This window comes from Actinia tenebrosa, unplaced genomic scaffold (genome assembly GCF_029948245.1).
Source record: "Actinia tenebrosa isolate PJP-AT-01 unplaced genomic scaffold, QUT_ActTen_1.0 PGA_scaffold12__29_contigs__length_12842862, whole genome shotgun sequence".
Classification (NCBI taxonomy): Eukaryota; Metazoa; Cnidaria; class Anthozoa; order Actiniaria; family Actiniidae; genus Actinia; species Actinia tenebrosa.
The window spans coordinates 5,840,372-5,861,326 of NW_028292572.1; the positions used below are offsets into that span (position 1 = coordinate 5,840,372).

At 38.4% G+C, this 20,955-nt stretch overlaps 1 protein-coding gene, 4 non-coding genes and 1 pseudogene across 6 annotated transcripts in view; 4 read left to right on the forward strand and 2 right to left on the reverse strand.

Moving 5' to 3' along the window:
* Nucleotides 1-2,819, reverse strand: part of LOC148912104 (serine/threonine-protein kinase 32B-like) — a 3,301-nt pseudogene extending 482 nt beyond the window's left edge. Inside the window, exons 1-4 of the transcript XR_016119389.1 lie at nucleotides 2,477-2,819; nucleotides 2,335-2,390; nucleotides 1,927-2,252; nucleotides 1,775-1,812 (exon numbers count right to left, since the gene is read on the reverse strand). The product of XR_016119389.1 is annotated as a serine/threonine-protein kinase 32B-like (transcript). The remainder of the gene's footprint in view (nucleotides 1-1,774; nucleotides 1,813-1,926; nucleotides 2,253-2,334; nucleotides 2,391-2,476) is intronic.
* Nucleotides 2,820-4,030: 1,211 nt separating this feature from the next.
* The window catches only part of LOC116304067 (uncharacterized), a 40,536-nt gene continuing 23,611 nt past the window's right edge, over nucleotides 4,031-20,955 (reverse strand). The window contains exons 13-26 of the mRNA XM_089027954.1: nucleotides 20,811-20,901; nucleotides 20,142-20,233; nucleotides 19,242-19,300; nucleotides 18,963-19,136; nucleotides 18,164-18,274; nucleotides 16,257-16,413; nucleotides 15,452-15,587; nucleotides 14,627-14,658; nucleotides 13,860-14,015; nucleotides 13,206-13,514; nucleotides 10,742-10,864; nucleotides 9,900-9,959; nucleotides 8,839-8,996; nucleotides 4,031-5,061 (exon numbers count right to left, since the gene is read on the reverse strand). Coding sequence (XP_088884080.1) covers nucleotides 4,827-5,061; nucleotides 8,839-8,996; nucleotides 9,900-9,959; nucleotides 10,742-10,864; nucleotides 13,206-13,514; nucleotides 13,860-14,015; nucleotides 14,627-14,658; nucleotides 15,452-15,587; nucleotides 16,257-16,413; nucleotides 18,164-18,274; nucleotides 18,963-19,136; nucleotides 19,242-19,300; nucleotides 20,142-20,233; nucleotides 20,811-20,901 — 1,893 coding nt within the window. The 3' untranslated portion in view covers nucleotides 4,031-4,826. The remainder of the gene's footprint in view (nucleotides 5,062-8,838; nucleotides 8,997-9,899; nucleotides 9,960-10,741; nucleotides 10,865-13,205; nucleotides 13,515-13,859; nucleotides 14,016-14,626; nucleotides 14,659-15,451; nucleotides 15,588-16,256; nucleotides 16,414-18,163; nucleotides 18,275-18,962; nucleotides 19,137-19,241; nucleotides 19,301-20,141; nucleotides 20,234-20,810; nucleotides 20,902-20,955) is intronic.
* Nucleotides 5,391-5,463, forward strand: Trnat-ugu (transfer RNA threonine (anticodon UGU)). Its single transcript has one exon. It is a non-coding gene; the product is annotated as a tRNA-Thr (tRNA).
* Nucleotides 11,457-11,529, forward strand: Trnat-ugu (transfer RNA threonine (anticodon UGU)). The gene has a single exon. It is a non-coding gene; the product is annotated as a tRNA-Thr (tRNA).
* Nucleotides 12,257-12,329, forward strand: Trnat-ugu (transfer RNA threonine (anticodon UGU)). The gene has a single exon. It is a non-coding gene; the product is annotated as a tRNA-Thr (tRNA).
* Trnat-ugu (transfer RNA threonine (anticodon UGU)) lies at nucleotides 17,086-17,158 on the forward strand. The gene has a single exon. It is a non-coding gene; the product is annotated as a tRNA-Thr (tRNA).

Below are 20,955 nucleotides of genomic sequence, written 5' to 3' on the forward strand. Positions count from 1 at the left end.
TTAATTTTTAGACTTAATAGTTATTCAGATTGAGTTCTAATAGCTTTTTTTTTTCAAAAAAAAAGACTTGATAAGTGAGTCAGTTGAGAGGGCTAATGCTTTGATATTCAATCCAGTGAAAAAGATTCCGAAAATTTGTATAGGTGGATCCATGTACTTTATTATCAATGTCCACTTTTAAATGAGGACTCTCCCACAAGATGCAATGGTTTTATATTACTTTTGTTTATCTTAAGACATGAAAACGAACCTTAGTAGAATTTTTTTTTGAAATTTCTGAAACTGCAACTACACACTGACAATCTAGTTTGGAAATTCATTTTTTATTTTACTTCAAGCAGCATCTCTCCATGATTGTTTCAGTATGAATCTATCCAAAAGTAAAGTTATTTATGCATGTGGGCATGCTCAGTGCTAGATTATCATCCCACATCAAGCAGCATAAATTAGGTCTTCAGCCTTAAATCTTTGAGGAGCTTTCGAGAGCTAAATCCCAGAAATTAATTTCATGAAATGTTTGTGAGCAGACTATGCAAGATGATTGATGATCATTTGATATTCAGACACAGTCACAATAACTTTTTTCTATGCTCATCCACTAGATAAAAATGGTCTATTGTTATGCAATGCTCTATAGTCTGTTGTGTCTAACGGCTTGGAACATGCAGACATTGTTTGAATTACCAAGGGAGTAACAAAATCATCAATGATTAACTATGTAACAATAAGATATAGAAATATAGATAAGTTATGGTGCTTGGGAATGAGGTTATTCCGGGCGAAAGACCCTTGGAATTAAATTTGGAAAAATTAATTTCTGACCTCGCTGGGAATCAAACCCACGCAATGCTCTACCAGCTGAGCTAGAAGTCAGACTGAGTAAAACTGAAACAATAGGATTTTTTTTCGAAAATGCCCTAAGGGTGTCTACATTTATTTACACTGTTGTCATGGATTGATAAGCATAACTAGGGTACGGTCAAAACGAACGACCATAATTACTGAACCTTCATTAACAATTAATGCAATATAACATCCACAATAACATAATAAAATGTATGTCATATCATTCATACTAATATACTTTTGAAATATTGACTAAAAATATGTATTTATCGTAACTCAATGGTTTTGTTTGGTTCTGCCATTTATACGTAGTATCAAGTTATACATAAGTATATAAAAAACAATTTACAAAAATGCATAATTAAATATATTACAGGCTTTTTTGATTCCTCCATAGATTTTTCATGTCACTATCTTAAGGTAAAAATATTTAGATAGCGATATACTTTACTAGACTAAGCAAAATGAAAAAATAATTAAAAAAACCGGAAAAATTAACCTGTCCTAGAAAATTTAATATTCAAGATTTTCAAGTAACTAATACCTATCGGCTACTTATAATTACCGGTATGAAAAACAAAAGAAGGATATAGGGATGTGTTATTAATCCCACATTGCAAATGATTTTATATCTTAAAATGTCATGAAATTGGTCAAAATCGAAAAAGGGAAAGATCTGAATTAAAGGATATTAATAATGTAAAACTGTTTAGGAGTAAAATCATATAAAAACTTAATCAAGACTATTTTGAAGTCACAACAATATCTGAAAACCGTGTTTTTAATATTGTGTTTATAGATTGCGATTAACCTTCCCGAATGGATTTTATCTCTAGGAAATAATCTAAGAAAAATCTTTTTAAGAAAAAGCATAAATAAGACCTAAATGAAGAATTTTAGGGAAGAATATGGAAGAAAATTGTGTTACCTTTTTCGTCTAGCAAAATATTGTCAGGCTTTACATCTCTGTAAAGAAAATAGCAATAGCTTCAGCATAATTTATTTTTTTCGAGGTGAATTTAAATTTAAAGTAAACAGTCAGGAATATTTTTATTCTGGTAGAATATGTTTTTTTTTTACCTGTGAATAATTCTTTTTTTCCGGAGATATCCAAGAGCAAGGCCTAGTTCACATATATAGAGTATAACTCTTTTCTCGTCTACTTTCATTCCCTGTTGAAGATGGTAGCGAATATCTCCGCCAAGAAGTAAATCTACTACCATAAACATATCCTCTTCGTCTTGGAAAGCAAACCATAGATTTACGATGAAAGGATGTTCGATTTGTTGAAGGATATCAAGTTCACGGAGGACATTACGCACAGCATCTTTCTTCAGGCAAGCGTATTTATTCATGTACTTCATGGCGTACATGGCCTTTGTGTCCTTCTTCTGTACAATACATACCTAAAACGATCAATACAATACCTTCTTTAGGGTTTATATTCACATTTTAACGGAGGAAAAGAGTAGAAAATAGGTTGTTTACCTTCCCAAATGCACCTTTGCCGATGGCACGGAGAATTTGAAAGTGGTCGAAGTCAACTGGAAGTTCAAATATGAAGAGTAATTATCTCTACGGAAAACAAGTTTGGAAGAGCTTGATAAGGGATCATGAAGGTGTTACCTACCTTCTCCATTCACATCGTAAGAAGGCCTTCGATTTGAGTGTATGCCTCCCATAAGAACACTAGACTTGCAGCCTATCTTGGCTGAACTTCGATTCGAACCTACCCGCTTCAGCTAAGCCGAATGCGGGCAGCTTCATGAAACTCGAACTTATCTGTCAAAAAAAACCAAAACAGCAAGCCTCAAGGAGTCTCGAAAACAGATTACTTGGCTGTCGAGACTTCCTGTTCGGCTTAAACAACCTTCTCGTAGTCAAAAACGCATTACATCACGATGCTTTTGAGGCAAAAGTGTTGTTCTTTTTGCACGGTTTCGTATCTAAGTAAAACACTCCACAGGACAGCCTTTCTTTCCCTGTGTGACGTAGAGGTAAACACGGCTTCCTATTGGTCCATCACACGTGTTCACCTGGCCCCTCAAAAGTTAATATTTAAACTCTAACCGTGCAAATAAGTAGAGCAGTTTCTTCCTTTCAATTGATTTCGGTAGGATTTAGTTTCTCGCTGCGTTGTGGCTGACAATATGTGTAACCTGCTGAACGCATATGGTTTTTGCTTCACTACGGTTAGGGGTTTTGATATCAAGAAGAACATCGTATTTTAGGAGGGGGTGGGGTGGGGAGTGGAGGGTAGCGGAAACTCAGAGGCGTACGAATTTTTTTTTGCCTTTTGTCGTCTTTTTTTCTATATCTCTCGTTATTTTTCTTTCTTTCTCAGGTCTCTCTCACTGTACGTCTTTTTTCCCGACTACTTCTTTCTTCCTACTCTTCTTTTCCCCTCAGTAATCATCATCAAACCAAACAAAAAAAATTAAACAGCCTCTTCACTATCATAATAAAATGAATTAGCTTTCCAAAATAGATTCAAAGACATTTCGGAATATTAAAGTGAGATTCATGAATAAAAAGTTGATTCATTTGAATTTATATCATCTGAGTAGAAAGATGAAGATGAGCAAAACAAAGTAATTGAAAATAACTCTCCTTAACAGCTGCTCAATTCAGCAAGCCGGCTATTGGTAATTGGTTTGCGGTCTTCACTTTACAAGCTGCGTGAGTAATACTTTCACTGGTGAGATTCAAGAGTACTAACGCTACTTAGAAGATGCAGTCTTAATTAGTTTTGTAAGCCCAGTTGTTAAGCCAGAAAGGAATGAACGACAAAGTAATATATATTAGGATAAAGAAAAAGAAAAGAAAGGAAAGGAAATTAAGGAAAGGAGGAGAAAGGATAAAAAAGACGAAAAGAAGCCCTAGCCCAGCAAGACATTGACCGTTAATAGAAGAATCACAATTGCTGGCTTTCAATCATTCCCAAGAAAATGAAAAGACACGACAGCCATGTTGGATGATATAACAAAGGCCGACTAATGAAGAATCTATTGTTAAATTCATCCAACATGGCGACTGTGAAAACCATCGATACATCCATCAGTGTTTATAAACATAAATTGTTTATTTTCATATTCTTTACATTTACAAATACCGATGTTTGAATAATGAATTGACAATGTCTAGATATATGTACTAAATATTTACATCAAAGGTCCCCATAGTATTGTATTGTGTTTTTTTTTGTTTTTTTTTTTTTTACAGTGAATAATATATTAATATGATTCATATCAGTCTTGTTATTTCCCTACGCAATGATAGAAAGTGGCGAAGACAAAATCCGTATGCAAGTAGGATGTGTAGCACGTTTTTTCTAAATAGCAAAAGATACGGCAAATACGTAGTCGTCTGACGCAGACTAACCGTAATCAAATATCTACGCATTGTGATTGGATGAAGCACATAAAAAATATTGGGAAGCCATTTCAGTGTTTCATGTCAATGCTGTTGCGTGTTCTGGAATTTTCGAGTGTTGTAATCTTTTTTCTTCTTTAACAATTTTCTTCGGCAGTACCTCAGACAAGTGATCAGCTGGACTCCTTGACATATGTCCCGGCTTTTCACTATACTCTATCTACGGGGAGAGAAATCTCGTATCCAGAGCCTGCGTTTCGTCTGGCCTGCGGCATATAACAAAAGCTCTGGCATAATCCATTTTTTTTGGCGCATGCGAAATTTCCAGAAAGTGAAATATAATCAATGAAATTCATGCATCAAAACAGAGTTCTGTATTTACTTTCGACCAAAATAAACATTAGAAATCGGGGAAATTTATATTTATTTTTGGCAAGTCTTTGAACGCATGCGCTCTTTTACCGGAAGTCCAAGAAATCCTGGTCTCAAAAAAACGGATTATGCCAGAGACCCCGTTCTTCGCAGGCTAGAAGAAACGCAAGCTTTTGGTACGAGATTCCGGAGAGAGGAATGAGCTTCAGGTATCGACATTTCTCCCTTACAGTCCTTTATCCATTGCCAAACGTGGCTTTCATTTTCTTAAATGCCTCCTGGAATTTCCTTGAGCTTTGAGACGAGGTCAGATGGAAGTTAGTAGCATTCTCGGCAGCAAGAGCATGGAGGTTCTCTTCCCTGCATTCCTGGATGCGCATGCGTAGACGATCTTTGAGCGCCTCGTTCGATTCAAAGGCGTATCGCATTTGCTTGAACAGGCGAATCTGGTCGACTAAACGTGCTATGGACCTGCATGAAGATAAAAATAAGTTTTAATCAACATTTATTCTAAGTTTGCATGATAAGTCATTATCGCCATGTTGGTGGTAATTAACTGGATTTCTCATTAACCTCGATTGTAAATACCACCAACATGGCTGCCATGACTTTGTCATTTCAGTGATTGATTATTTTGTGGATGCATGCAAGTCATCATTTACGAAAGATAAAAATATTTCGGCTTTGCAACTCAAATGCCTGTGCCCGAGCATTTTGTTATCTAGATAAGGTAGAGTATTCAACAACTGTGCGGACAAGCTCTTAAACTGCTAGTTTGGATAAATACTAATAACAACGAGGCCTCTGTAGCTCAGTGGTTAGAGCACTGGTCTCGTAAACCAGGGGTCGAAAGTTCAAATCTCTCCAGGGACTTATATTTTTTATCGTTTTTGTGAACTTTTGGGGTCCAGGAAGCTTTTCTAGGATCCTTTACGAGAGGGAGAAGAGAAAGGTATGTAGCATGACTTTTATTTTCGCATCGCAGCGGCAAATGACATTGTTCCGCGGAAGACTGGCCTGGTCTCTGACTGATATCAACGGCTGGATGCATGTTGGCTGTGGGCATAAAGGAGCGCTGTGCACAAGTGACATGGCTGTTGTATCATATTCTATTCTATAAGACCAACTGATGTGGCTCAACTGGCAAGTGCAATGGTACGAATCAAGACGCCCATTACACACCTCCCCCCTTATCTCAATATATAGTGTTTCCACTATTATCTGTATTTTGCTTTAGCTTTACAATTATCCCCAAAATATATTACGGTTGTAGGAAGTGACAATCAGTAGATATGAAATGGGGGTTCTGCGCCACGGGCCCCGTCGGGCTGCCCCTGGCCCGTAGGGGGAGGGGACGTTCTACATCATCGATCTCTGGAGCCGCTCCGGAGCCAGCGCATCGGCCTGTCCATCTGCTCCAGATTCGGCTCTGACTTCTTGTCCGAATATCTGGACAGCTCTTGTCTATTTTTAGAAAATCCCTCTACTGAAGCCATCTTCAAGATTATCCCCCTTTCTCCTGGTAGTTGGATAACATGTCATATCTATTTTAGAAGTTCGACTTTCAAAACTTCTCTGTGGGTATCTGGATAGGTCATATCTATTTTTAGCTCACTGCACTGTGTCAATTTTGGATTCGTTTTGAAACCTCTCCTCTGATAACTGAATAAATTGTTTGTATTTTTAGAACACCTCTTTTCTAAGATAGTACGATGGGTGAAATAGATAGTATAATATTTAAAAATATATGCATATATAAAAGAAATTTTAGCTCCACATTTTTATTTTTATTATTTTTATTATTATTATTATTTTATTATTGACGCGGCAGGCGCATCGAAGCTTTTCAGATCGGAACATTAGTTTCATCTAACTCATCTTGCTTTCTCACTTATACTATCATTCCGTAAATACAACTCCAAAAAGCGAATTTGGTACTCATTCAGCGTTTGGAGTATTCGAAATGATCAATCCACTCCTATCATTATCCCGCTATGATGTACTCTTTGAGTCAAGGATTCATTCCTGCGGTTTTTATTGATGTCTTAATCATTATTCATCGTTATTATATGTGTTTCAAACAATGGGATCAGGCACGCGCCATGATTTTTCTTTCTATAAGCTGATTCTAAATATCTGAATTTTGGCTCTTCATGTCGTAAGGAATCTGAACTGCTTTTCTCATTAATGTATCTGAGTCTTGTAATCATGACTACGGTATAGATCCATCAAAAAGTTTTCAAAGTCTTTTGGAGGTTTTCGTGTTTGCTCTTTGATTTGTATAATTAGTAACACACCAGTGGTTGTTTTAACGAAGCTTGCAAAGTCTCGTTGAATTCTTATTTTGGACTTTTCCCCCAACCTGATGAAACGCGCATCGAGATCTTTTCCATCGAAATTAAAACTGTTCTTCATCAAACATTGAGAAATCGAGATCATGACATGCTCAAAAGCTGCTGAGCTTTTTATTTTGTTTTTAGATCACCGGTTCTGACGGTTTTTGATCGGTCCGCGACTGCTATAGTATTACTGACATTTATGTACTTAGAATTACATATCTATATGGTTTTTGTCCTCTTATTTCATGTCTCTCGATATTTTGATTTAAGAAACACCGAATTTTTTTATAAACTTTTTATTAACATAACTAAACAAACTCAATGCACGACTCAATATCAACACTTGTGGTTTCGAACAAAAGAAATGGTTTGATTAAGACAAACACTCATAAAAAATATCGTGACTGAAGTATCGAATTAATATATATATATTATATATATATATATATATATATATATATATATATATTTGTTTGAGAAAAAAAAGTCAAGACAACATTTTTGTTGATATTGAGTCGTGCATTGAGTTTGTTTAGTTATGTACATATACATGAAGAGCCAAAATTCAGATATTTAGAATCAGCTTATAGAAAGAAAAATCATGGCGCGTGCCTGATCCCATTGTTTGAAACACATATAATAACGATGAATAATGATTAAGACATCAATAAAAACCGCAGGAATGAATCCTTGACTCAAAGAGTACATCATAGCGGGATAATGATAGGAGTGGATTGATCATTTCGAATACTCCAAACGCTGAATGAGTACCAAATTCGCTTTTTGGAGTTGTATTTACGGAATGATAGTATAAGTGAGAAAGCAAGATGAGTTAGATGAAACTAATGTTCCGATCTGAAAAGCTTCGATGCGCCTGCCGCGTCAATAATAAAATAATAATAATAATAAAAATAATAAAAATAAAAATGTGGAGCTAAAATTTCTTTTATATATGCATATATTTTTAAATATTATACTATCTATTTCACCCATCGTACTATCTTAGAAAAGAGGTGTTCTAAAAATACAAACAATTTATTCAGTTATCAGAGGAGAGGTTTCAAAACGAATCCAAAATTGACACAGTGCAGTGAGCTAAAAATAGATATGACCTATCCAGATACCCACAGAGAAGTTTTGAAAGTCGAACTTCTAAAATAGATATGACATGTTATCCAACTACCAGGAGAAAGGGGGATAATCTTGAAGATGGCTTCAGTAGAGGGATTTTCTAAAAATAGACAAGAGCTGTCCAGATATTCGGACAAGAAGTCAGAGCCGAATCTGGAGCAGATGGACAGGCCGATGCGCTGGCTCCGGAGCGGCTCCAGAGATCGATGATGTAGAACGTCCCCTCCCCCTACGGGCCAGGGGCAGCCCGACGGGGCTCGTGGCGCAGAACCCCCATTTCATATCTACTACAATCTAATGAAGAGCGCGCACAGCAGACGTCAGGCTTGATCAGCGCAATTCTCTTGCAAAGTAAAGCGCACGCCTATTCGATAAATAAAGATTATCACATGTTAATAAGAGCTTGACATCGTTTTTATTCACGAGTTTCCATATCAGGTCGCGAACGAGCGAGTCTGCGAACGAGCGAGTAAGTGATATGTGGAAAACGATTGAAAAAGATATTAGGCTCTTTCAAAGCATGTGATAGTTTGTTTATTACACATTTAGGGTCGATAAAATAATTTTTTTTTTTACAATTTCCAGTTCACCGTGAAGTGATATCGTATCACTTCACTGACATGGTTTTTATTCACGGCTTTATCACACACTGATATCGATCCTAAAAGAGTAATAAATGGATTATATTTCCTTTATTACGACCCCTAGGGGTTCATTGTTTTCAGTGCTTTTTGAATATAAAAATATACGAATACCAGTTGCATGTAGGTCAGTTTACCTCATTTTCGTCCACTTGTACATGCCATTAGTCAGCGTAAATCCACCAAGCTCCAGCTGCTGGATGTGCATGAGGAATAACAGCGCGCAAGGTATTGTGGGCTTTTCGCGGTAAGCGTTGTCCTTGAGTAACCAGGAGCTGTCTGTCTTCAAGAGAACCTGGTTGATAAAACATTAGAAACGCCGGTTAAAACTGAACTAGGCTATTTTTTCCTTTAGTATCTTCTAAAATAGACCGATCCCGGCTATGTTTAAGTGCCCACTCAAACAATGGGTAGTTTTCCCAATGGAATACAGAATGTCCGACCAACAAGCTCGAATTCATAAGATTTCTGAGTAGTTATCGATTTCTTAATGTACCTTTATATAATGCATTGATTCTAAGACAGGCATTTACAATTTTCAGTGCCTGTTCCATACTGCGTATTAAAAACACATTCTCGCTTGTCTGAAATAGCAACAGTAACTAGAGAGGAATGCGGGATTGGTGTACCCTCGTTTTTTTTCAAAAGGCACACTTCCTGTTTATCATCAGGTTGAGCACCCGTCAATTTACACAGACCCTGCGTTTCTTCTGGCCTGCGGCGAAGAACGAGGGCTCTGGCATAATCCATTTTTTGAGACCAGGATTTCTTGAACTTCCGGTATAAGAGTGCATGCGTTCAAAGACTTGCAAAAATAAAAATCAATATGTTCCCGATTTCTAATTTTTAATTTGATTGAATGACATTGACTGTATGTGTAAAATATCAGATTATGACATGCTGAGAGCCTGACATCACCCCAACTCGCAAATCAAGGCCGTTAATTTGCCGTCATTATTTATTGATGGATTGCAAGCATTCCCAAGAGAGTCAAAAGACAAAAACATGGCGGCCATTGTGGTGCCGTTTACAATGGATGCTAATGAGAAATCTTTTGTTAAATGGCACCAACATGGCCGCGATGACGTAACGTGCAATCGAAGAATAGGAAGAGACGCAATAGACAAAAAGAGATAGAGAAGAGCATGACAATGTTCTTGATTGTCAGTTATCATAGATTTAAAATGAATCAGTTTACCTTGATTGCCTTGAGTTCTTCGAGCGTTTGGATCACCTTATTTGGGACTTGTTTCCAGACCTTGAGAAATAGAAATGAGAATAATGCATGAGACTCGATGGTTTGGTGACTGTGTAAACCATTCTGTAATACATTCTAAATGGATGTTAATCATTAGAAAATTGAAATGAAGAAATAGAAATGCCTTTTGAAAATTGTTGGAACTTTTGGTCACAACACACGGATATTATTACCAGCGACTGCGGAAACGTGGAGGGGGCGTACGTTACGACGTACGTTATCAAAGCTTTCATTCACCCATAAAAGCTGTGGCATTTCGTAAATGTAGATTGGTACATGTGATGGTATACGTACTTGGACTACATTAGGTTTGTGTGGTTGATATTCGTATCACATTACAGAACGCGTGCATTGAATTCCTAGAGGAATTGTTCATGGGGACAAAATAATAGCCCGTCTTTTCTTATGCAAAAAAAATCCATCGTTATGTCCCCCAGAACGATTTCTCTAGGTACTCGGTGCAAGGGGTCTAGTGCAGTTTTCGTATGACTGTGAAAAGTTCACGGCACGAACACGGTCGTGACATAGCAAGGGATACGCCAGACCAATCACATTGCACGAGAATTTACTCTCCATCCAATCAAATACCCGAAACACGGCATAAACGCGGCGCGGACACGGTCACGCCAAGATCACGGCACTTTTAGACCAATCATATTGCGCGTGAAAAAAATCAGCCATTTAGAATTCTAGAAAGTATCACGGTCACGGCACGTCACGCTTACGACACTGAGCTTTTTACAGTCATACGAAAACTGCTCTATAGTTTGCTATATGCTCACCGGTAGTTGTCGAATCACAAACATTTCAAGAGCATCCACTACTTGGACACTGGTAGCGAAATTTCTCATCTCAGCGCAGTACTTGGCAACGCTGATGTACTTCTGGATAAGCACTAATTGGTTCTAAACACAAATAAGACGACGATGATTAGCTTGTTTACGGCTACATGGCATAGCCAGGAAGAAGATGCAAGATGAAGTATTTTCCAGGATTCCAGGGAGTACGCAATGCCAGATCGGTTATGCGCATGCAATGAACAGGGCGTATGCTTTTCCCATTTCAGACTACGAATCATTCTCTTGAGAATAAGATTCTTTGTTTCAGTCATATCCATATTCATGTGTCTTCTCAAGCATAACTGTTGGACAACTAAATGGGAGATACAATACGCTCAAGCTAAAGGGCCTAATTGCGCAACAATCGAGCAAATCAAGCAACATTGAACAGTAAAGTTCTTTGGTGTTGCTTACTTTATTACTTTGATTGCAAGAAACGCTTTTCCTTGACGTTTTTCTTAGCCAAACGACATTGACAGTTTTTTTACTCCTACGCAATCGATCATATTGCAATCCCGCAATCTTCAAGCATTGTGATTGCATGAGCAAAATATAGCTAGCTATTGTGGTGTACCTTCTTGGTTCTTATGAAGTCATGTACGACATTATATGCGAAATAGCTGACAAATAGTCGGCTTGACACATTCAAACCATCGAAGCCTCTGTAGCTCAGTGGTTAGAGCACTGGTCTTGTAAACCAGGGGTCGAGAGTTCGAATCTCTCCAGGGGCTTTCGTTCTTATTTTTAAAAAAACAAATGAGACCCAGTAGGTCACTTGCATTCAGGCGTAATTAACTACAGCTACCAGAATCCCTTGCACACTTTCTTTTGCTCGGTTTTTAGCACCAATTGTCATACCATTCTCTCAAGGAAATACAAATTTGAATGAGAAAGAAACGTTGCGAAGCATCTTGGTTGTGGTGACACGAGTGAAAAACGTTTGCGCATGCTCTGAATCCGTATGCAAATTAGTCAAAACATAAGTAAATTTGACTTTCAAACGTGCCTGATAAATTGGACTTCACAAAATGCAAACGGCCTATTCGTTTTTCTATTTTAGTCCATGTGTCATTACCTGAAAAATACGATATTTTGTTTGAACGTGCTTAACCATTAAACAGATAATTGGTATTCTTGGGAATGACACATGGTTTGAAATGGAAAACCTTTGCATCACAACGTAGAATTTCTATTGAAAAGAATTCAGAACACCTCTGGGACCCGTTTGCAGCATCACAGCATCGATAGAAAAAGTTAACTGTCTGCAAGGTAGCTCATACCGAAGAATATATGATATATACAGATCATATACGGATCATATGGACGTGCGAATTTGCGTCATATAAAAATGAAGTTATTATTATCATCATCATTATCATCGTCATCGTCATCGCCATCGTCATCGTCATTATTATTATTATTATTATTATTATTATTATTATTATTATTATTATCGAAGCCTCTGTAGCTCAGTGGTTAGAGCACTGGTCTTGTAAACCAGGGGTCGAGAGTTCAAATCTCTCTAGGGGCTTAACATTATCATTTTTCTTTCTAAAATTCAGAACATAAACCTTTTTGACAATAGTTCCCTACGCCATCTTAAACGTAGCCTTGCCTGTGCATCGAAACGAGGACGGCCACTTACAATGTGAGAGACATGTAAATAATAGCCGATATTATAGATACATGCAAATGAGATGCAAATGAGACAACAAGCATTGTATCGGGGTAATCCACAACCGGCAGAACGAAGCCTCACTTCTATGCTCTTAAACAAATGAATATCTCATGGCGGGGTCATCTGTAGTAACAGTTGTTGTTGGTGGTGTTAAGAAAACTTAGTAACTCTCTCAGTTGACCTCCATTTTGTGTAAAATATATTCACGTCTTTCAGTGAAGGTCCGTGGAATCGTTTTCAAATTTTTTGTATTTTTTAATTTGTGCATAATATAGATGATCGATGTACAAACCCTGAGTAAATGGGTGTGTAATCAAGGAAATCAACGGAATTTAACGACTACAAAATTTAACAAATAGACATCAGTTTTTTATTTGTCTGTCCTCTTATTGACGATAAATAGCGTCATCACATTATCAAAGTAGTGTGGATCCACGAGGGGCATCCGAGGTATCCGCATACTACTTTGACAATGTGATGACGAAATTTATCGTCAATAAGAGGACAGAGACATATAAAACTATTTGTTTTTTACGATGACAAAAACGATAAAAACTTCTCATTTTTACTGATCAAAAGAACTAACGGAAAGAGCGCGCGCTCGTTGAAGTCAGCTTTATCTGTCTGTCTTCTTATTGATGAAAAAAAAAACAAAAAAACAATCAGCGCGAGAAATTTGTAAGTTATTGTAAAAAGATCTATTGTTTCATGAGTCTTGCAAACCCCTACCTTGACAGAAGGTGCACTACATAACTCCACCGCCACCCACATAGATACGTCTTGTGCATGCATCAGCAAGCCTTCCAGACACCCATCCGTGATAGCCTGACACACAAACAGGCTATTCTCTCCTGACGTCCTTGGACTTGGACTGTCTGTGTTTAGAGTTTCTGATGAGATACTTCTTCGCCTGCCCGCACTAAACCCAAGCATGCTGTCAAGTTGAGTGGTTTCCTTGGTCGGCGAAAGTCTCCCCACCCCTATCCCCAGAGTACGGGAATTGAGGAAGTGGATGGAGTGTGCGTGCGCAAAGACATCCTGTCAGGAAGCAAGAAAATGAACGTCTCGTTAATACACTTTATGATTCAGAATGATGGTTTGTGTTAATATAAATAGTCTAGCAGAAGCATGTACACCGCAGACCACAGACACCACAGACCCATGCAGACGCAGTCGGTTGAGCATCTCACTGTTGTGCGGGAGGTCGCAGTTTCAATTTGTTAATAAACTTTGTATCGGAAATTGCACAAATTTGCACAAATTAGTAAGTTCAGTAGACCGTAGACCTACGAAACTTTGCAATAATTTGTATAATTTTGTTCGTTAGTTACGTTTTCACGAATATATAGTATGCCCTCTAATATACATCAGTGTTAGTCTGACCTGTTGTATAAGAGTCAGTTGTTCTGCTATGGTTCTCGATGAATGATCAATAACAGACATGGCTTTAAGGTATACTGTTGGTTTGTAGATAGAAGTGGCTTGAGGTGAGCCGCGCTTGAAACACTGCACTGGTGACTTCTTGCGTTTAATTGGGAACTGAAAAAAATAAAGGAATAAAGAGATTTGACTGCATGGGATGGACAACTGATAAACTATCAATTGCCCTATTTCACTATGACGTCACTGCTTGTTTATGTGGGGGATAGAATCGCCAAATCCAAAAGAAAATTCAACAAAATTTGCTCCTAGCGAAACAGTTTAATCTAAAATGGCCTGGTTTTCAGATATAGTGTGTGTTAATATGTACTAAAAATATTCTGAGCGTTTGCTGGCTATTCTACTTCTCTTCGTGGATTGATACGGGTTTTAGAACAATTTTCGGTGAATTTGCGTCGATTTGACCCCCTCCGACGACCATGGTCCTTTGCGTTTAAACAATAGATTGTTTTGATGTGACGTCATAGTGAAATAGGGCAATTTATAATCCATATGTAATAGCTGTTAGATTACGACTAGTGTGGCTACTCATCACCACATGACTACATACTCGTCGCCATGTTGGAGGACCAGAATCTACCCACCAACATGACGGTATCTATGTTTCTGTCGCTTATGCCAAAGGAACTACGTTTATCTGATATCAGTAAGAAACGTTAAGATCCGTTACGAGAGCAAAACGAACTTTTTGGGCTACTCATAATGTTTACCTTTTTAGGTGACTCTTTCTCTGATACCGAACCTGCAAAATTAATGCGAAATTAATGTCTAGTTCAATCATGAAGTACATACCCGTATTAAGTATTCCGAGAGAGAGGGAAAACTGGGTCGGATTGTTATTGCAGTGTATTGTGGGGTTGTTTACAGTGCGACGCGCCTTAACGTAACCACCTTATTTTTTCACTAGTTAGCCTATCAGACAGCGAAAATTTGTGAATTTGCACGAGAACTCACTCAGCGTGACCGCTAAACTTAAGATAATTTAGTCCTCTTTCCAATGAAAACTTAAATAAATGGCTATGAATAAGCCTCGGTGATACTTATTTTGGTCTCTTTGCTGACTAACACTGGACACTTTCGTTAAAAGTCTTTTCAATTGATGGAAACATTTGGCGAAAAAGGATCCAACGGCATGGTAAAAAAAGTAAGCTATGTGGCCACGATTAGGCGCGTCGCACTGTAAACAACCCCACAATACACTGCAATAACTACTCGAACCAGTCTTATCCTCAAACCTCGTAATGGCTAATAGTCCTTAGTCAAATCCAACTAGCGGCCTATCGTCAATTCTGCGTTCTGATTGGATGAGCTACTAGTAGGCTATAAGTTATATCCTACTAGTAACGAAAAGTGCCTTCTATGAAAGCCAAAAAAAATTGAATTTCACTCTAATTCAAGACTTGTTTGCATCTATACATTTGACCTTGTTGTATTTGACTAAAACAATAGTCCTCTCGCCCTCATGGTCTATGAGCCAATAGCCTATTCGGGCTCGAGGACTAATTGCTTATTATGTTTTATAATCCTAGTCGTACCCTGGTTGTCGTCTGTCTGTAACACAGCAAGGGTGTCCGTCGTCTCTTCGATGTGTTCTTCTTCGTCTTTTCGCTGTTTTTCTGTTATCAGCTCCACCAGCATTTTACCACGTTCAGTTTTGTCCACTGGTATTAGCTGAGGACATAGATATATGCGAAATATTATATTACTAATCGATATATGTTCGTATTATATGCGTAATATTATATTACTAATCGATATATGTTCGTATTATATGAGAAATATTATATTACTAATCGATATATGTTCGTGTTATACGCAAAATATTATATTACTAATCGATATATGTTCGTATTATATGCGAAATATTATATTACTAATCGATATATGTTCGTATTATAGTCTTTTATATGTATGATACATATTTGTCAAAAAACCAGTTAACTTCCCCTTCACAGTTCCCTGCGCCATCTTGAAAGGTAGCCGTGCCTTTGCATGGAAGCGAGAGGAACGGTGACCTTGCAACGATAGAGAGCTTTTTAACACCTTTGACAACATTATTGGCATGTCTCTATCATTGCAAGGTCACCGCCATTCTTGCTACGATGCACAGGCACCGTTACCTTCCAAGATGGCGAAGGGAACTGTGAAGGGAACTATTTTCACTCTTGGAAGATGCGAGATGTGTTTGGCATTTATATGGCATACGGGTACTGAGAGACGCTTTTGGGAAGACGGTCAGTAGCTCCAGTAACATATCAACATACCATAAGCTAATATTGAAAAAAAATATTGAGAAACCAAAAATTGGGAAGCAAAAAAATAATCCAAAATTTTGCAAACCTCTTTGTCGAGAAAAGCGAAAAGACTTTCCAGCAGCCCAGGATTTGTCTTAAAGTCAAACTGAAAGCAGCAGTCAACCCATTCAGCCAGGAGATCAAGTGCACGATAACGAATCTGAAGTTGATGGTTGTAAGTCTTGTCGGATCCTGTCTCAGCTCTACTCAAAAGAAAAGGGAGAAAGGTATTGATAAAATTTAGCAATCAAGCGCTATATAATAAATACAGTATGAGTAGCCGTGTTGTATACGATATAGTGCAGTTTTCGTATGACTGTGAAAAGTTCACGGCACGAACACGGTCGTGACACAGCAAGGGATTTGCCAGACAAATCACATTGCACGAGAATTTACTCTCCATCCAATCAAATACCCGGAACACGGCATAAGCACGGCGCGGACACGGTCACGCCAAGATCACGGCAATGCAACACCAATCATATTGCGCGTGAAAAAATCAGCCAATTAAAAATCTAGAAAGTATCACGGTCACGGCACGTCACGCTTACGACACTGAGCTTTTCACAGTCATACGAAAACTGCTCTATAAGCTCAGGGCGTAGCCGAGCGTTTGTATATCGTATACAACAAAGACACGAATATTGTAGATTGCTTAACAAACGTCTAGGTTAGTTCCTTTGTGTGTCACTAAAATTTTCAAGATAAAAGTGAATCTGCCCAAGAAAATCCAAGTTAAAGTTTATGCAAATGAACATCGATCATGATTTCTATTGTGTTTTCCTCATGAAATATTAAGCATAAGTAAAGTATTCAACAACCGTGCGAAAGAGCTGATAAAGAGCTAGTTAGGATATACATTCAACAATAGCAAGGCCTCTGTAGCTCAGTGGTTAGAGCACTGGTCTTGTAAACCAGGGGTCGAGATTTCAAATCTCTCCAGGGGCTTATTGTTTTTTAATCATTTTTGTAAACATTTTACATTCAGAAAACTTTTCTAGGATCCTTGTAGGATCTCCAGCTGAGCGGTGAATACGGCGTGCAAAGCATGAGTGGACAAAGTTACCTGTTTTAAGCATTTTTGATGCTTGTACTCAATGAAGCAAACGTGGTGTTAAAGTGAAATTGTTTTTATTCTTCATTTCTATATTTCTGCTTCTTGTAGGCACGTATATTATATTTTAGTCAAAAAAAAAAAAAACAACAGGAAGAAAACCCCCAAAAAATACGCAAAAGTTGGGTTACAGTAGCCTGGGAATGAGGGCCGTCGGCAAAACAGCTAATCTGCGCTGTGATTGGTTGAAATAAAGCTCACCGCTCAGCTGGCTATCAATAGCTGACTAGACCTATATAAATGAGACTGCAGCCATCAAAAACTAGCGATAGGAATCGAAGAAGAAAGATGAATATCAGCCTTAAGAGTCAAAGCAAAGGGTAGCTTTTTGGACTGCCTTGCCTGCCTTGGTATAATCTTTTCACACATAGTGAAAAGACTACTATTAATTTATTCTAATACTTATACAAGTTCGAAAAACCCTGTAAGCTTATACCTAGGACACTAGAGAAAAACGTTTGCGCATGCGTGCATTTCAGCACGTTTTCTAAGAATTTTAAAGAGTTTGAGTGAGAAAATAAATGCTTGTTTTCTCCAAGTATACAAAAAAGTTCGAGAGTATGCTTTTGTAAGACCAAGATACTGTATTAACAAACACAATATGAAAGAATTAGCCTTAAGTTTCAAGCATGGACACTAAGTTTTGGCATTTGGTGAAGTCCAATTTATCAGGCATGTTTGAAAGTCAAATTTACTTATGTTTTGACTAATTTGCATACGGATTCAGAGCATGCGCAGATTTTTTTCACTCGTGTCTATACCAAGTGGTTATGAATAAAGATGAGGAGGATGATAGGTGATGATGATGAACGCTAGCTTGAATACATCAAAGTACCTACCTCAAAGATGCTCTGCACTTGTCACAGATGAAATCAAACAACTCGTCGGGTGATGCGCAATAACGGAAGGTGTACAGGAAGAATCGTACAAAGGCTTGGCTCATGGAGTACCTGAAAGTCAACAAAATACCTGTAATTTTCATTGCACGTCAAGAATCTGGGGAGAGATGGAAGGGGTGCTTCGAGTTGTTCATCCAAGCCTCCTGAACAGAAAAACTGAAAATATTTCTTACATTAGCCGTGAGTTAGCCGTGTCCTGATTTAGTTCAGGCAGAGGTTGTTTCAGGGTTTGATCTGTGAGTTAGTAGTGTCCTGATATAGTTCAGCCCAGAGGTTGTTTCAGGGTTCGATCTGTGAGTTTGCCGTGCCTTGACTTAGATCAGCCCGGAGGTTGTTTCAGGGTTTGACCTGTGAGTTAGCCATGCCCTGACTTAGGTCAGTCCAGAAGTTATTACAGGGTTTGATCTGTGAGTGAGTATAGTGTCCTGATTTAGTTCAGCCCTGAAATCGTTTCAGGGTTTGATCTGTGAGTTAGCCATGCCCTGACTTAGATCAGCCCAGAGGTTGTTTCAGGGCTCGATCTGTAAGATAGCAGTGCCCCGACTTAGATCAGCCCTGAAATCGTTTCAGGGTTTGATGTGTGAGTTAGCCATGCCCTGACTTAGATCAGCCCAGAGGTTGTTTCAGGGTCCAATCTGTGAGTCAGGCTTGCCCTGTCTTAGATCAGCGCAGCGGTAGTTTCAGACTTCCATAAAATTTGAAAGTTTTTTTTTTAATGAAAGAGTTTTGAGTTTCTTACCTTGCAAACAGATAAGAGAACAGACCCTGGGTGGTGCCGTACTGTAGCACAGGACCTCGTATCGATTCACCGTGAGCTTCTGATGACTGGTTACCTCGCTGGTCCCAAAGCGGAGAGAAACTCAAGAGGTTGTTTTGTCTCTTGGGCTCTAGAGACACGTTCTCAATACCATAGCTAAAAGTACAAAAAAAGTGATATCAATCGAATTTTGTGGAGGGAGGAGGGAGAAGAAAAGTAAAAATCCCTGGAGAAATGAACAGGAGAAAACAAGAGTATTACCTGCTGACGAAGGAATAAAGCAAAGAATGATCCAAACCAAATCGTTCTGCATAGATGTTCTATGGAAAAAATGAATAAATAAATAAATACATGGGTTGACTGTGGTGCGCGATACATTATAATATAAATTATTTAATAGCGAGAATTAATTACGGTCATTTCTTTCGTATTACATGCAAACGTAATGTGTTACGCGGCACACTATGCTGTCGTGAGATCAGGCGAACCAATTGACCAGTTTCGAATTCCAAATTACCGCTGTGTTTCTTGATTACAGACTCATTTGCACAGGGTTAGCCTCGAGTTTGTGCAGAATATTCACGTGTTCCGGTCAAGGTCCGTCGAGTTTCCAAGTGTTTGTATTGTTGAAGTTGTGCATTCTTTACTTTAACGTTGGTTATTGTGAATATTTAGACACTGATACGAGGCTACCCTGTGCAAATGAGTCTGTAATCAAGGAACACAGCGGTAATTTGGATTCCAAACTGGTCTATCCTAGTGCAAATATCGAGCAAATAAACATGATCAAAGATATGAGAGATGAGGCGGTAAGCCGTGTGGATGCACTATTACCTATTACGCTTGTTCTTATATGATCAATGATAATTTAGTCCCTTTCACAGTTCCCTCCGCCATCTTGAAAGGTAGCCGTGCCTTTGCTTCGAAGCGAGACGAACGGCGACCTTGCAATGATAGAGACATGTGAATAATTGTCCAAGGTGTTAATCTCAATGACTGCAAGCTTACCGTTCGTCTCGCTCTCGAAGGAAAGACACGGCTATCTTCCAAGACGACGCAGGAACTATAGAGTTGTACTACGTTCATATATTTACAATGCGAAAAAGAGCGTATGTTTGCTTTTGAAAACTCTAGTATAATCTAGAAAATAGCATTTCTTACCCTGAGTCGTCTCTGGATATATTTCAAATATATGATTTTTTTGTCGCTTTCTTCGATTTCTTGTAACAGTTTACTGGCCAGATCTTTCACATCTAAAGCATAGAACATCAAGGTCAGTTAACTTAAGTCAATAGTCCCTTCACAGTTCCCTGCGCCATCTTGAAAGGTAGCAGTGCCTTTGCATCGAAGTGAGATGAACGGTGAGCTTGCACTGATAGAGACCTTTTTTTAACACCATGGACAATTATTTAAATATCTCTATCATTTTGGGAAGCATGGGTGGTGTAGCGGTGTGAGCGCTCGCCTCTCATCAATGCGACCAGAGTTCGAGTCCCGCCGGGTTCGGTGTTGTATATGAGTAGAGTTGTTTGTTGGTTCTTCCTGTGCTTCGAGGACTTTCCGGGTTCTCCGGTTTTCTTCCCTCCCCAAAAATCAACTCCTAAATTCCAATTCGATCACGGAATGAGGGCCACAGGTTTGTTACCCACTGGCTATTAAGTGCTACCCTCGTGAAAAAAGGACGGTTTTTTGTGTGTGCAAACTTAACGTTCTTCTCGCTTCGATGCAAAGGCACGGCTATCTTTCAAGATGGCACATGGAACTGTGAAAGTGACTGACTATAAGCTCAGTACTCTACGTCACGCTACTGTTGTTTTCAACGATGTTTACCTTTTTTATTATCAATATCTGCTATCTTCTTAAACGAAGCGATGTTTTTCTTTTTTGCCTTACGCTCTAGAGTTAACTGTTGGCCAATTTCCTGATACAAATAAAATATACATGAGTTTTACAATGACGTTGCGAACTTGCCGTG